We start from the raw sequence: 17500 nt of genomic DNA on the forward strand, positions 1-17500 counted from the left end.
AACTGGTATGTAAACAAAGGCGGCCAAATGTAGGGGAGAACGGGGTAAGTAGGCACACTTTTTACTCTAGTGGGAATTGCTTATCACCTAAACATCTTTCAATAGTCATTCCTACATTAAATTGAAGCTAAAGGTGTTGGCTTGAAATGTGTACCCCTCACTTTTTCTATCTTATTGTAATAAAGAAGAAATTAATCATCAAAGACACCCTTACACATTGTGACAACCAATCCCATCAAGGGGTCGGTTGTTAAACACTATGGGGTTGTTTGTCACAATGTTATCTTAATGGGAATAATCTTAAAAAGAAGGCAAGAAAGTAGAACTAAATTTGAAAGTTTAATTGCATTGTCAAGTTGACAAATAGGCCTACATAACTTACTGTAGCCTTGGCAGCTGGTCTAGTTTGGGATACACTGGGTTGTTTTGATTTTGTAGCCCTTTTTTCTTTTGCACGCTAGCTGCCTTTTCCTGCTCTATTCTTTCCTTCTCTGGGGTGTCAGTGAGGATACAGCTTGACAATTTCTTTCGTTATTGGGTTCCTTTTCTGGCTGCAGCCTTGAGATAACATGTGACAACCAACCCCCCAAAAAATGTGACGACCAACCCCAACTTGAATTTCTTGCTAGCATCAAGGCCAACAACCATCTGACAACTAATTAGCTTTCTAACCACAATCTAAACTATAGTTTACCCTTCACACTTTGTATGGGTAACAAGTGTTTTGTTATAAACCCATTGTGTAAAAGCCTAGAAGAAAAATACAGAGGAGCTAAATATTTTCAATTTGACATGAAAAACACAAACAGTCGTCTCACCTCAAATTCAGCAGTCTAACTCCAATGAAGACTATGTAGGTGACCTCTGATCCCAATTCTGGATATTTACATACCAAAATATCACAGACAGTGCCTTCTGGTTCCGAGATATAACGATTGTGACAACCAACCCGTGTGACAAATTACCCCGTTCTCCCCTATGCGTAGCTAGCAACATGCCTCTTTCTTACAGAGCCTAGGCTGTGTATTAACACTGGATTATTTTCCATGCACACACAGTCAAGACACGTAGCGGATCTTGAGGAGATATTCACTGATTTTGACAAAAAGTGATTTTGACAACAAGCGTTCTCCAGAATCACTGACTACACCTTTACATTAAAAATAATTGCATAATGTTCTAATTCTTTCCGGTGTTATGTGGTTAGTGTGTTTGTCCTTATTGTCTTACAGCCTTGTTCTGTTACATTCATACATCTCCATAAAGTTATTTATAACTGACAGAGTGCCTCACGAGTAGTGTGACTAGAGGCTTTAAGTGTGTGTGTGTGTGTGTGTGCGTGCGTTCGTGTGTGTGTGTGTGTGTGTGTGTGTGTGTGCGTGTAATTGTGTGTCCGTGTGTCTGTCTGTCTGTCTGTGTGTGCGTGTGTATGTATGTGTGTGTGTGTGTGTGTGTGCGTCGGGGTGTCTGTGTCTGTGTCTGTGTGTGTGTGTGCATCGGGGTGTCTGTGTCTGTGTGCGTGTGTATGTGTGTGTGTGTCTCCGTGTGTGTGTGTGTGTGTGTGCGTCGGGGTGTCTGTGTCTGTGTGTGTGTGTGTGTGTCTCCGTGTGTGTGTGTGTGTGTGTGTGTGTGTGTGTGTGTGTGTGTGTGTGTGTGTGTGTGTGTGTGTGTGTGTGTGTGTGTGTGCGTCGGGGTGTCTGTGTCTTTGTCTGTGTGTGTGTGTGTTTCTCCGTGTGTGTGTGTGTGTGTGTGTGTGTGTGTGTGTGTGTGTGTGTGTGTGTGTGTGTGTGTGTGTGTGTGTGTGTGTGTGTGTGTTCAGGTGGCAGAGCAGCTGATCAACCCGTTTGGAGAAGACGATGACGATTTTGAAGCGAACTGGATCATTGACAGAAACCTTCAGGTATAATTTATGGAATGTTGCACCGCCATGTTTCTACAGTAGCCCAGAACGGACAAACTTAACGGCCTTACACATTTTTATATATAGTGGGCGTCCTGGGGAAATGCACCTGTTGGAAGACCAAGAAGAAGTACTATAGAATAAATAACTAAATACATCTTCACCTCATCACTTGATATTATTTATCCTTTATTTAACCAGGTTAGTCACATTGAGATTAAAATCTATTTTTCAAGAGAGACCTGGCCAAGATGGACAGCAGAACACAGTTACACATAAAACACAATACAAAATACAAGTTCGATATTAAATACAGTTGTAAAACATAAAAATAAGATTTTTAACTAAAAACATTCACAATTTCCGATGGAGTCCAACTTCAAACTCTTAACAACAGCCTTAAATTCGTTTAGAGTCACTAGGTCCTGAAGCTTAAGCTGCTTCTGCAGGTTATTCCATGACGACGGCGCAAAAAACTTAAAAGCTGTTTTACCAGCTCTGTACGAGCTTGAGGGACAGACATAAGCACCATGTCCTGGGACCTTAACGCATGGGGGACACATTCTCTGGACATATACGATGACAAATAACAAGGGAGTTTACCTAAGATCGCCTTGTAAATAAAAACATACAAGTGACAAAGTCGTCTCATAAAAAGAGAAGGCCAGTTTACTCTTGAGTATAGTGTACAGTGATGGGTTAAGGCTCTGCTGTTTGTAATGAACCTCAAGGCTCCATGGTATACAGTGTCCAACATATGTAGACAGTGAGCTGATGCATTCACGTACAACAGATCACCATAATCAAGAACCGGCAAGAAGGTAGCTTCGACTAATCGTCGTCTGGCCTCGAGAGAGAAACATGACTTATTCCTAAAGTAAAAACCTAACTTTAGTTTCAGTTTTTTCACCAGGTTTTGTATGTGGGTTTTAAACGAGATGTGGTCATCAATCATAAATCCCAAGTATTTGTAAGTAGTTACAACCTCAATTTCATTACCTTGGGAAGTTAACATTTTCTGATTTAACACAATCTTTCTGGAATTTGGAAATACCATAAGTTTGGTTTTATCAGCATTGAGAACAAGCTTCAGTTGACAAAGCTGAGCCTGCACTTGATCAAAAGCACTTTACATATGGTAAATGGTAAATGGACTTGACTTATATAGCGCTTTTCTAGCCGATTTTCTCAGCCCCAAAGCGCTTTACATATCTTACCACATTCACCCATTCATACACACACTCATACACCGATGGCATATAAACAAACGCCTTTCTGAGCGAGGATGCACAACAATAAATTACACTGTCATCCGCATAGAAATGGAAAGCTGCATTTGGGACATTTTGTCCAAGGCTATTAACATACAAAGTAAATAATAGCGGTCCCAGAACTGAACCCTGGGGAACTCCCTTACGCACTGTAAGCATCTCTGAAGTAAATCCATCAAACTGAGTAGCCTGAGTTCTGTCAGTGAGATAGTTGACAAACCATCCCACAGTATGATCAGAGAAACCAATCTTAATAAGTTGCTTAATTCACAAAATTAGACAAGCTGTCACCGCATCAATACCAAGTTCAACATGTGTTCCCTCTTAAAATCAATTCAAATGCAATGACAGAATTTTATCTTATAAACCACAAAAACCTGGAGGACATTATACAACACCTGAACTCCTCCTCCTGTTGCCTTGACATTCTGCCCACAGGCTTCTTTAAAACTGTTTTTAGCTGTATGGCCTCAGATATTCTACAAATTGTCAACATGTCCCTTCAGACAGGTGTATTCCCACAGGCCCTGAAAACAGCAGTCATCAAGCCACTCCTAAAAAAGAACAATCTAGATACATCACTCATGAACAATTATAGGCCCATATCTAACCTACCATTTTTAAGTAAAATCATGGAAAAAGCTGTTTGTCAACAGCTAAATAACTACTTAGCAAAGAACAACTGCTTTGATGTCTTCCAGTCAGGATTTCGACAACACCACAGCACTGAGACTGCTCTGGTTAGGGTCCTCAATGACATCCATTTAAACACAGACAGTGGCAAAAGTTCTGTCTTAGTTTTACTGGATCTCAGTGCCGCTTTTGACACAGTTGACCACAACATATTACTAGATCGCCTTGCAAACTGGGTTGGACTTTCTGGAACTGTACTAAGCTGGTTTGAATCCTACTTAAAGGATAGAGACTACTATGTGTCAATAGGAAATTTTACATCCGAGCGAACAAATATTGAATGCGGAGTCCCCCAAGGTTCCATTCTTGGGCCTCTTCTGTTTAACATCTACATGCTCCCACTAGTTCAGATTATGAATAAGAACAAATTATTCTACCATAATTATGCAGACGACACACACATTTACATAACCATATCACCAGGAGACTACAGTCCGATACAAGCACTGAGTAAGTGCATTGAACAAATCAATGACTGGATGTGCCAAAATTTCCTTCAATTAAACAACGACAAAACTGAAGTAATTGTCTTTGGTGCCAAAGATGAACAATTAAAAGTCAGCGCACAGCTTACATCCGTTATGTTAGAAACTACACCCCAAGCCAGAAATCTTGGTGTTGTCGTAGACTCCGACTTGAATTTCAGGAAACACATTAAATCAATTAATAAATCAGCCTACTACCACCTAAAAAACATATCAAGAATTAAAGGGCTTATGTCACAGCAAGATTTAGAAAAACTTGTGCATGCATTTATCTTTAGTAGACTTGACTACTGTAATAGTGTATTTGCAGGCCTTCCAAAAAAATCTATCAGGCAGCTTCAGCTAATTCAGAATGCTGCTGCTCGAGTCCTCACTAAGACCAAAAAAGTGGATCACATTACCCCAGTTCTGAGGTCTTTACACTGGCTTCCAGTCACTCAAAGAATTGATTTCAAAATACTGATGTTGGTTTATAAAGCACTAAATGGTTTAGGGCCAAAATACATTACTGATCTGCTGATACGTTATGAGCCGTCCAGAGCCCTTAGGTCGTCTGGGACAGGTCTACTTACAGTCCCTAGAGTTAGGACTAAACGAGGAGAAGCAGCTTTTAGTTTTTATGCACCAACAATCTGGAACAAACTCCCAGAGAACTTGAGGTCTGCTGCAACTCTCAGTTCTTTTAAATCGAGTCTGAAGACTTTTTTGTTTCCATTTTAACCTGCAATTTTTATTTTATTTGCTTCTTTTATTCGCTTATAAATGTTTTATAATATGTTTTATGTATTCTAATCTTGCCACTGTAAAGCACTTTGAGTGGCCTTGTGTCTGAATTGTGCTATATAAATAAACTTGCCTTGCCTTGCTGTATCAGAATGTGATGGTCCACAGTGTCAAACGCTTTAGATAGATCAATAAAGAGAGATACACAATGTTGTTTTTTATCTAGAGCTTCTATGATGTCATTTAAAACTTTCATGGCAGCAGTAGTGGTGCTATGATTTTTTAGGAAACCTGATTGATATACAGATAATATTTGATGAGTATGGACATAATCTTTAACCTGCTCACTAACCAGGGATTCCATGACTTTTGATAACACTGAGAGGTTTGAGAGTGGTCTGTAATTATTTAAAATATTTGGATCCCCTCCTTTTAGTAGGGGTAGAACATTGTGGAAAGACTTGAGGCAGTGGTGGATGATGCCATCTTTAGTAACTATAGCTTCTTGTCCTTGAAGGCCACCGTAGCTTGAGTAAATTCTACTTAAAGGGAGGGGTTAGCAAGGGAGCGTTGACATCTACAATCTCACCACTAGATGATGCTAAAATATTATTACATACTGCCTTTAAATTACATCACTTGCAGAAGCATTTGAACAATACTGAACACACACACACACACACACACACACACACACACACACACACAGTAACACCCACACACACACACACACACACACACACACACACACACACACACACACACACACACACACACACACACACACACACACACACACACACACACACACACACTAATCTTGCCTGTATTCTCCAGGTATCTCTACTGGCTGTAGATGAGATGCATATGAACCTTCCTGTCATGACTAAAGACATGTACTGGAACGACAGTGAAGCTCGTCCTCCGTACACACTCGCTGCTGCAGACTACTGCATCCCCTCATTCCTGGGATCCACTACAGATTTGGGGTTAGTACTAACACACACACACACACACACACACACACACACACACACACACACACACACACACACACACAAACACGCACACACACACACACACACACACACACACACGCACAGAGACACACTGAAGCACACACACACACACAAATCATTTTAATGTGTTAGGAGGAAACCTTATAAGCTATAGTGCGTAACTTCTGTCGCCCCCCATGAGGAATTCTGAGTCATTACAACAACACTGTCTGTCGGTGCATCTACATGAGGTAAAGCCTTCAGTGATGGCACATGGATTTTATACCTTCTGCTGTACGTCCAGGTTTTTCTGAGCTCCTGCACCAGTGTCGGGGGGCAACACCAGTTTGTAAACGCTGCCATACTGAGAAATACAGAGAGAGTTTTGTGGAGCTGATAATAGGCTTAATCAACTTTGTGTCAACACGTTTGGCAATGGCTTTTATATAACCGACATTCATTTATATGACAAAGTTATGCACTATAGCTTTAAGGCTGTACACAATATTTGGTAACTGTTATGAAGCTATTATTCTTTTCATTGCTCCATTGTCTCTCCCAGACTCTCTGACATCCTTGAGCATGATGACGGCGACCTTAGCGACGGTCGTCCACGGCAACAGGATCCTGCGGTACCTTTGCGCCAACAGTCGGTAACAAAACGTTTGATTAAATATGTTCAAGTCAGTGAGTCAATAAATACTAAACAGATCTCAGTTAAACGTATTGGAATGTTTATTTAGGCATTTAACCAAGGCATGAATAGAGTCTCAGTCCTCTTCACAGCAGACCCGGGTTAGAATCCAGCCCGGGTCGTTCTCTGCATGTCATTCCCCTCTCTGTCTGTCTGTCTGCATGTCTGTCTGTCTGTCAGTCCTCTTCACAGCAGACCCCGGTTAGAATCCAGCCCGGGTCGTTCTCTGCATGTCATTCCCCTCTCTGTCTGTCTGTCTGCATGTCTGTCTGTCTGTCTGTCCTCTTCACAGCAGACCCGGGTTAGAATCCAGCCCGGGTCGTTCTCTGCATGTCATTCCCTCTCTCTGACACATTTCATCTCCTTGCTCTACAAACTTTCTATAAATAAAATAAATAAATAAATAATAATCTAAAGAAATATTAATCATAAAACTCTTGGTCTGGTTAGCGCCATTTTATATTCCATGTCTGAAGCACAGAACATTTTGTGTTGACACTTCTGGCATAAAACTTTTTATTTTTATTTAAGACCCTCAAAAATGTGTCTGGTTTATTTTCTTTTTTTTTTTACGATATTTTTTGGGGCATTTTTTTATGCTTTATTGATAGTGTAGAGACACAGTTGAAATGGGGCAGAGAGGGGAGTGACATGCAGAGAACGACCGCGGGCTGGAATTGAACACGGGTCCGCTGCTGGCCGAGGCCCATGGGGGGGGGGGGGGGGGGGCCTACCAACTGAGCTAAGGGCGCCCCCCCATGTCTGGTTTCTTTACACTAAAACCTAAATTGTTCCACAGACCCTTACCTTTAATTTAGAGAAAACTGAACTTGCATCAACTTGAAATGACTAACTGTCCAGACTTCAGTAAGTATAAACACATTGTATGTTAAAGGTGCTACGTGGAACTTTCAGCTTTTGTTAATTCCAGCGCCCCCGTTGGACAAAAGCGGTAGTGTTTTTACTACGCCAGCTGTTGTTCCTGGGTGAGCGTATACCCATGACAAAGGCATTAGGAAAAAAACTATATGAAAATAGCATTCTTTGCACTGATGGTCTCGTTTGCTGTTACATGTAATTTATGATCATCAGAGGAAAAATGAGACTGTTTCAGAAATATTTAAAAGTTCCTGGTAGCTACTTTAACAGAATATTGTCTTGTATATTTCAGGTTCTTGGTCGAGTGCGCCGTCTATGGAGTGTCCAGGACCCTCCGGTGCTCAGACCGAACAGACAGCCGTTCAAACGCCACAGCTGCGACGCAGTGGGGGGGTTCTCCATGGGCTTCAGGTAAAGGGGTCATACTATATATATTTTCTTTATGTATTTGCTTGTCTTGTTCTTTCTACTATATGAAAAAAACAGTGTTAATACACAGCATAGGTTCTGTAAACTGGCATGTTGCTAGCTAGGGTGGGCCTCCTTTGTTTACATACCAGTTTACAGAGCCTAGGCTGTGTATCAACACTAGATATTTTTCATCGCACACACAGTATGGATATACAGCGGATCATGTGGAAATACTGAGAAATACAGAGAGAGTTTTGTGGAGCTGATAGGGCTTAATCAACTTTGTGTCAACTCGTTTGCCGGTGAAAAAAAATTACACACTGTATATTTAAAAATGTATCTTTTCTTTAAACTGTCCCTCCATGCAGGGTGAGTCCCGGTCCAGAGAAAACGTGCCCCCCTCCCCCTTCGTCCTCTGTTGCCATGGACACACTGTCTACACTAAGAGAAGTGGCCAGTAGCCCCTCCTCCCCCGAGTCGCCCCCCTCCTTCCCTCAGCTCGTCATCAGCCCGCCGCTCACCGCAGACGACCATAGCAACACGGGAACCAACGCAAACGGTGAAATTCTTGTTGTTGTGATTTTTTTTTTTGTTTTGTAACATTTTTCATACTGTTTATTGAACCTGGGCAACTGTGGCTCAGGTGGTAGAGCGGGTCGGCCAATGAGCAAAGGGTTGGCGGTTCGATCTCCCTCATAGCAACACGGAAACCAACGCAAACGGTGAAATTCTAAAGTCAACATTTTTTATTGTCAGTTCTGATATATGCCAGAGATACATCAGAATTGAAATAGCGTTTATCACTGGCCCACGGTGCAATAGGAACGATAACAAAGAGTAGAATTAGATGAACATAACCTAAACATATTTACATTTAGTTAGTTAGTGTATTAGTTTTTTGTAAATTTGTAATACTGTTTACTTAAACCTGCAGTGTGTAGAATTTTGGGAAAATTTTCACAACAGACTTGGTAGAAAATAGTTATAATATGCATGAGTACGTTTAATTTAGTGTATAATAGCTGATTTTTTTTTTTTAGAATTGTTTTCCTCCTTAGAAAGGGTCTCTTATGTACAGCCTTGAAAAAAATGAAGAGACCACTCCAAATGTTCAGTGTCTCCTTTCTACTATTTATAGGCATATGTTTGAGTAGAATGATTTTTTTTGGTTTTATTCTATAAACTACTGACAACATTTCTACCATATTCCCCCCAAAAAATATTGTCATTTAGACCATTTCTATGAAGTAATGTAGAGATGAAGATTGAAGAAAAATCCAGACTGCTCTCTTCATTTTTTCCAGGGCTGTATATGTATTTTTTTTATATTTTTTAGTGAGTGTTGACAGCAAGTGGTTACTGACCAAAGTCAAATTCCTTGTTTGTTTGTACTCAAACCAGCCAATAAAGCTGATTCTGATTCTTCTAGATTCTACTGTTAACGGTGAAATGGCGAAACCTCAGAATGGACTCGATCGCTCCCCAACTCCAGACGGATTCATACTGGACCAACCGAGGTATTTCACTGGTTGTTTCATTATGCTCAAAATGTCATTATTTTCAACATTACAGTGCATTTTTGTCCAATTTTGTCTGTAATTAAACTATAGAAATGTTGGTTTTGAGACAATTGGCACACTAAAATGACGTCCTAGAATTTTTTTTCCTTTAAAGCCTCTGTAAATCTGGTCTTAAAGGTGCTAGGAGGAACTTTTAAATATTTCTGAAACAGTCTAATTTTTACTGTGATGATCATGAATTACATGTAACAGCAAACGAGACCATCAGTGCAAAGAATGCTATTTTTATATAGTTTTTCTTCATGCCTTTGTCATGGGTAAACGCTCACCCAGGAACAACAGCTGGCGTGGTAAAAACACTACCGCTTTTGTCCAAAGGGGGACTGCTAGAATTAACACAAACTGGAAGTTCCTTTGTAGCCTGGAGTCAGCTATTCTGGAGAACGCTTGTTGTCAAAAAATCACTTTTAGTCAAAATCAGTGAATATCTCACAATTCACTACCTGTCCGTGTTGATTGTGCGCTGAAAAATCCAGTGTTAATACACAGCCTAGGCTCTGTAAACTGTTTATTTATTTATTTACAATTTCTTAATAGCATTTTATCACTCATTCTTTGTCTATTTTCAGGCGGTGACCCACTACCTGTCTGGATTGTTTGTGCGCTGTTAATACGCAGCCTAGGCTCTGTAAACTGGTATTTTTTCTAAATCATTCTTTGTCTATTTTTCTATTTTTCAGGAGGTGCGCGTCAATGTGTTATTCCCCGACTTCGCAGGGTCCTAAAGAATTCCGCTGGACGATTCAGAAAGACCCGAATCGCGAGCAGTCACCGTTTCGCCCGCCGTTCAAACCCCGAGGCCGCCTGTTCTCCCTCCAGTTCTCCAGACAGACTTCTAAAGGGTCAGTGCGTAGTTTACCCAGCCCCAAAGTGCTAGGCAGACGCAGGAGGGCGTTAGCTAGGTTTCAATCTAAGAAGTCAACGGGTCGAAACACAAACACGCTGCAGCTAACGACGGACCCAACGGAGTACGAAGGTGATTTTGAGGGAATGACAGCGACGGAGGATGGAGAGAACAGAGAGAACGGAGAGAGAGAAGAGAACGAGGGAACAGAAAAAAGTGAAGGAAGTGAAGAAGGGAGGAGCACAGGTTCACACAGCCCGGAAAATATATGAAAAATGTAATTTCAATTTTTTTTCCTTTTTTCCTTTTTGTTTTCATGTTTGATACAAGTGAATGCAAAAGTGCTTTCAAAAATTACAAAATCAAAACATCAACACTTTTTTTCAAGTGTTAAAAGATTCCTTAAACCTGCAGTGTGTAGAATTTTGGGTTTTATTTCCTACACAGCAAAATCGCTAGTGTTAAATCAACTCTGAGAGTGTCAAATTTAACACCCAGAAAGTGTGCATATGCATCCACTCAAAAGTGACACTTTTGAAAGTGTTAATGATTTTACACTCACACAGAGTTAATTCAACACTAAAACGAGTTGAAAATCAACACTGACCAACACCGAGTAGTGTTAATAATACTCTACACTAGTGTCAGTGTTATAGAATCCACACTGCCAGACTACACTGAGCAGTGTTAATATTACACTAGAAACTACACTGGACTACACCGCCTTTTTCTCCGAGCTTCTCGTCAAGGTTTTTGGTAATCAAACTCACCCAAACCGGGCCCTCGTGATAGACCGCGGCCCGTCGTCATCCGCTTCCACCGATACCAGACAAAAGACTTGATCGTGAGAGAGGCACGCAAACAGGGCGAGCTGGAATACCACGGCCACAAGCTCCGGTTCTACGAGGATTACAGCGCGGAGGTCGTGAAGCAGCGGGCTGAATACAGGGGGGTCTTGGCTGAGCTTTATCAGCGCGGTCTCCGTCCCTCTCTTCTCTACCCTTCGAGGCTTCGCATTACTCTCCAGAGCGGCGAGAGAAAGTGGCTGCAGTCCGTCTCTGAAGCATCTAACTACTTATCTACACTGGGTGTGAGTCCGTAGTAAATACGATTGCCTGCTGTGAGTATACAATTTGGACAAATGCTCTTTTCATATCCCCAGCCAAACTCTCAGACTGATGGTACTACACGCATTTTTTCTCCCTTTTTTAAAATGAGTAAATCAGCTGGGTGAACGTGACATTTTTGTTGCTTGTCATTTTGACGTATTGTCTAGCTCACTCGCTTTTTTTTATTTGTATCTCTATTTTAAAACGGCTGGATAAGCGTGTCTGTTCTTTCTTTTTTTTCTTTTTTTCTTTTGCCATTTGGACAGCTTGTCTAATTCATGCCTTGTTCTTTTTTTTTGTATTTCGAATTTGTTGGGTGAGCACGGTATGTTTGTTTAGTGTGTTGTCATTTTGACAGTTTGCTGGATTGTTCATAGTGTTACTAGGCTGTTATGGGGTGAATTGTGCAAGACCTATGTGGGAAGCTAGCACAGGTCAGAAAGTTAAGGCTTGGAATGTTTGTTGTGAGACTAGTAAGGGTCTTTCGGGGTTTGCTGTTTAGAGCAATATATGGGGTGGGTTCTGGGTGGGATGGGGTGGTGTTAACTTGGGGTTTAGCTGATAAGCCATCACCTGCTGTGTTTTCAGTTATTTGTGTTTTCCTTTTTTTTGTGTGTTTTTCTTTCCCTCTGTATTTTGCAACTCTTTTCATTCTCACTATAACTGAGCTAGATGAAGGGCAATCTTAATTTAATTAGTTGGAATGTCAAGGCTTGCTTTTGTTTCTTGAAGTGTGTGTTTCTGTTTCGTTTCTGCTATTTTTAACATTATGTATTATTTTGTGTACTAATTTCTTAATGCAGGATTGTTTGTAATTGGGTGTGAGGGTGGGATATGGGTGTGGTATGTTCGGGGGGGAAAAAATGTATAATCCATTGTACTGCAGTTGCTTTGCTACTCTGTGATTTAATAAAAAAAACCTTTGAAAGAAACTACACTGGACTCCAATTTATCAACACTTACAGGTGTTAAAAAAATAACACTGAGGGTGTAGAATGTTGTAGACCCTCCTCCAGAGCCAAAACCCCAATACAAAAGGCAATACAAGAAAAAATTATTTCACAAAATATTGTGTATTGAAAGCACAGGTACAGCAGAAATGCAAAACAGTCTTAAATACAAGTACAGCATGGAGTCACACCAAAATAGAGTATAGGACAATAAACATTTGGTCGTCAGAGTAATGTCATACGGCCAGTAGTACGTCAGATCATCTACACACATCAGCGTAAAGATATTGTTTTTCTCCTCAATGCTAAATGCATTTAAGTGATCATCAAAATACATTGTTGAGACAGCACAAGTTAGAAGATAAGCATTGTCGTCTCTTACAATAACACTGACAATCCTGTTGAACAAAGGTATCTCATTTTCAACAGCAGAACATACATACATCCCAGGCTGATACTCTGTGCCATAGCTTTTGAATAGAAGAATAGAATAGAACTTTATTGTCATTGTACAAGACAACAATTTTGTTTGGAGCAGTCCTCCAGTTGCACAGTTCAACATATTGATATTTATATAAATATGAGAAATATTTAAAACAAAACACAACATAATCAATGTATAAATAAAATATATATCTAAGTAAAATGTTTTAAAAAGTCCAAGTCCTTAAGTGCAATAGTGCAATAGTGCAATCATGTGTGTATGAGATGAGATGGGGAGTATCAGTGTGGCAGTAGAGTGGGAGTGGAGTTTAGTAATGTCACAGCTCTATGATAGAAACTGTTTTGCAGTCTTGTAGTGCGGGCAGGCAGTGTTTTGACCCAGGAAGTTGTGGAAACACAGGACAAAATCGAAATTTTCGTTCAGCACCTCAGTGCCCTCCAAACTGCTGACCAAGACTTCTGTTATGGGGCCAAATTGGAATCTTTTCAAATAAAAACCTTCAAAATGAAAAGCCAACTGATTCTGATGTCTCTTTGCCAGTGTTTTTGTGATGTTTTTAAAGTTCTTCACAGACCTTTTAAAAAAGTTGTGATTGCCACTTATCAACGATCTAAAGATTTTAGAGGCTGAAGGAATGCAGGTGCCCTTTCAACCCACACCTTTGAAAGGTTCAGTTTTTTCAGGTTACACAGGTGACAACTTGGCTACACATGGGCCTTTTTGGTTTTGTCGAATCGTTTAGTGCAAAGTACTGCTGTCGCTTTTCTTTAGCTGAAAAGGGAGAGGTGCAATCAGTTTCCAGTGAAGATCACCCAGGTTTTTTTTTTTTTTTTTAAGATATGTTTTGGGCATTTTTATGCTTTATTGATAGTGCAGAGAGACAGAGGTGAAATGGGGCAGAGAGGGGAGTGACATGCAGAGAACGACCGCGGGCGGGAATCGAACCCGGGTCTGCCGCTGGGCCCGGCCCGGGAGGGGGACGCCCTACCAACTGAGCTAAAGGCTAATGCCCCCAGATCATCCAGGTTTAACTCTACGTTCTAAAGCCCTTCATTCAGAACACTGTGCTGCCGCTCAACAAAATCCAGCTTTGGCCTCAACATTTGGTGTGAAAAAATCATGTCCTCTCAATTTGGGGCGACTGTGGCTCAGTTGGTAGAGCGGGTCGGCCGATGATCAAAGGATTGGAGGTTCGATCCCCGCCCTGCCACCTGTGTCATAGTTGTTGTGTCCTTGGGCAAGACACTTAACCCACCTTGCCTCGTGTGAATGTCGATAGTTAGCCTGCTATCGGTGTATGAATGTGTGTGCGAATGGTAACGTGGGAATGGGAACAGGTCTCCCTTGCAAAAGAGTCTTCGGTCTCAATGGGATTTACCTGTAGAAATAAAGGTTAAAAAAAATAATAATTCCCTCCTGCTGTTCCATACTTCAGACAACTACGCTGCAGACATAATGCACGATCTACTGGAAGGAGTGGTGCAGTACGAGTTGAAGCTTGTGTTTTCAGTACTTGATAAAGAACTCGATGTGTGTGTAAGCTCATTGTCAATCCATGCTGGAACTTCAAATGTCGACATAACAATGAACCATTTCTGTGCTATACCTTGCAAATGTAACATGTAAACATTTCAAGTCAGAAATTAGTTCCTCTTCAAAATGAACTGTGAAGAAGTCTTGCTCGAATTTCCTTCACCCGAGGACTCTCCTTCACACCGCCAACATCAATGCCATACACAGCAAAAGCAAAATGTGCCTTGAAGAGCTCGTCAAAGGCAGCAACTCCAGTCTGCGTCTTGGAGGGAATGGCCTTTTGGTCCAGGATGATGTAGACATTCTGGATGCTGTTTTTTCGTTCTCCAACACACAGGAGAAAGGGCTGAGCAGGGCCACTTTCCTTCAGGAAGGTCTCCATGCTTCTCCCCACCTAAGAGAGAGGGAGAGAATGAATTCCATGGAATAAAATGTTGGGATTTTGGTGCGGAATGCCAGCACTGTTTCCTAGAATTAGGATACAATCTTCAATGACTAGAGAAGCAAAATTCTTTTTCATTTCATAGGGAGTGACAGGGTTCGCACTTGGTCTGGAAGGTTTGGAAAATGCTTAATTTTAAATTGAGTGTTTTAAAGGTTAGAAATTGGCTTGAACTGTTTTTGATAATAATTTGGAATGTATTAATTTTCAACAAAATATAATATAATAATACAATTTCCTTCAGCTTTGACGTTATGAGACCCAGTGACTCAATGTGTTCTTCTTCAATAGCTTTATTCGGACTCGGAGATTGCCAATACACTTTTTATGAATACCATCCCATTTTACAGATGTTCCAAATGTTTCATTCCCCTCTCTGACCCATTTCATCTCTGTCTCTGCACACTGTCTACACTCCCATGTTTCTACATTAGCCCAGAACAGACAAACTTAACGGCCTTACACGCTTTTATATATAGTGGGCGTCCTGGGGAAATGCACCTGTTGGAAGACCAAGAAGAAGAAGAAGTACTATAGAATAAATAACTAAATACATCTTCACCTCATCACTTGATATTGTGGAAGGACTTGAGGCAGTGGTGGATGATGCCATCTTTAGTAACTATAGCTTCTTGTCCTTGAAGGCCACCGTAGCTTCTGTAAATTCTCCTCTAAAGGGAAGGGGTTAGCAAGGGAGCGCTGACATCTACAATCTCACCACTAGATGATGCTAAAATACTCACATATTACACACTGTACCTTTTTAAAGGCATTGAATAAGTTAATCTAAAACTAATGCGGCCGAATTTGATGTTAAAATGTGTCAAGTTTAACCTTTCAAAAGTCTGTGGCTGTGTTTGCTTCATCAGGTCAGAGTGACTGAGACCTGAGAGTCAACACTGAAGTAACATAACGAGAGCAAACAGTCCACACACACACACACACACACACACACACACACACAAAAGCTTATATTGTGGCAACTATAAAATGAGAATAAATGTCCAAAACCACTTTTTTTTTACATAGTGACGAGTAAAAGTCCTGCATTCTAAACCTTATTTTTCAAGTATTTTAGGTTTTTTCAGACTTAAAGATGTTTTGTCAGAATTTTGGGGACTGTGTGTGTGTGTGTGTGTGTGTGTGTGTGTGTGTGTGTGTGTCTCTCAGCAGATTCCTAATAAACTCCTGACGGTGTGACAGACACTCAGACTCACAAACATGTTGAAGTGTTTGGTGTTGGTGCTCCTGACCTCCATATGGGCAAGCTCTGCACTGGTCAGGTAAGACATATGTATTTAATATAATAATATAATATAATATAATATAATATAATAGAATAGAATAGAATAGAATAGAATAGAATAGAATAGAATAGAATATAATATAATATAATATAATATATACTATACTATACTATACTATAATATAATATAATATAATATAATATAATATAATATAATATAATATAATATAATATAATATAATATAATATATAATATACTATAATATAATATAATATACTATAATATAATATAATATAATAGCATTAATTTGACTTTACACAGGTTCTTAGGAATTCATTTTAGCCATGGAAAAAAATCAATACATATTTTTAACTTTTTTTTTTAAATTTTAGGCCTTTAAATGGATAAAACATTTCAAACATACTATAGTCTGGAAACAAACAGGTCCGTAGTAATCATGTTGAATGTGAAGTAACTTCCCTTCATATCTTTACACATTGTTGTGTCATTGTGGATGTGAACTTGTTCTTAAATTGCTTTCATGAAGTCTTTCTGTAACTTTTTGAAATCTTCAGAAACCCTGATTTTCAAAATACTTTTTACATTAGTCCTGTTGTTGCTGCAGCCACAAGAGGGCGGCCAACACAAATTAAAATGTTGGCTACTGCAGAGTTTTTCTCTTACATTTTTTAAAATAAATTCATTAATACAAAAATATTAAATAAAATAATAAATAAAATGAATGTATAAATGAATAAACAACTAAATAAGATGTATTACTTAATAAATAAAATACAATTAAATAAATAGAAAAATATTATATAGTTATAAAAATGTAGGGGAGAACGGGGGAATCTGAGGCATCGGGTAATGTGAGCCACCCCCTGTATCTAGGCAACGGAAAACATTTGTGGTCATGTGAGATATATGTTTTCAAGCCCCTCTCATTTCCCCATGGCCCTGAAAGAGAGGACCTCATGGTGCTGTGGTAAGCATGTTTTTTTCACCAAAATAAGTGTTTTGCATGTAAAAGTAAATTTTCTTGCTGTCAACTTAATCAACTGTTGTGCCAAAGCAAATGTATTCATGTAGAAAAACTTGTATCATACGTGTTGATGAACTACCAACATATGAAACCATGTGTTGCTGATAACTGAAGATTAGCCTGAAATGCTAAGAGAGGTAGTTTTTTCTCAAATTGTGGTGGTGGGGGAAAGTGAGCCAAATGCTGTGGGGGAAAGTGAGCCACTGTCTCACTTTCCCCCACCATGAGGCACAAGTTAAGTTTAGTCTTAA

General features: G+C 39.9%; 2 protein-coding genes across 2 annotated transcripts in view; both read left to right on the forward strand.

Moving 5' to 3' along the window:
* LOC307268726 (bestrophin-4-like) overlaps window positions 1-10750 on the forward strand; it is a gene marked incomplete at its 3' end in the record, with an annotated part of 38658 nt that extends 27908 nt beyond the window's left edge. Inside the window, exons 9-15 of the mRNA XM_080051462.1 lie at window positions 1820-1900; window positions 5910-6061; window positions 6633-6723; window positions 7936-8054; window positions 8423-8613; window positions 9484-9571; window positions 10315-10750. Of these exons, the coding sequence (XP_079907588.1) occupies window positions 1820-1900; window positions 5910-6061; window positions 6633-6723; window positions 7936-8054; window positions 8423-8613; window positions 9484-9571; window positions 10315-10750 (1158 nt within the window). The remainder of the gene's footprint in view (window positions 1-1819; window positions 1901-5909; window positions 6062-6632; window positions 6724-7935; window positions 8055-8422; window positions 8614-9483; window positions 9572-10314) is intronic.
* A 5428-nt stretch (window positions 10751-16178) lies between these two features.
* The window catches only part of nots (nothepsin), a gene marked incomplete at both ends in the record, with an annotated part of 10850 nt that continues 9528 nt past the window's right edge, over window positions 16179-17500 (forward strand). The window contains one exon of the mRNA XM_080051463.1: window positions 16179-16240. Coding sequence (XP_079907589.1) covers window positions 16179-16240 — 62 coding nt within the window. The remainder of the gene's footprint in view (window positions 16241-17500) is intronic.

The sequence above is a fragment of the Ammodytes marinus genome, assembly GCF_949987685.1.
Source record: "Ammodytes marinus genome assembly, chromosome: 22".
Lineage (NCBI taxonomy): Eukaryota > Metazoa > Chordata > Actinopteri > Uranoscopiformes > Ammodytidae > Ammodytes > Ammodytes marinus.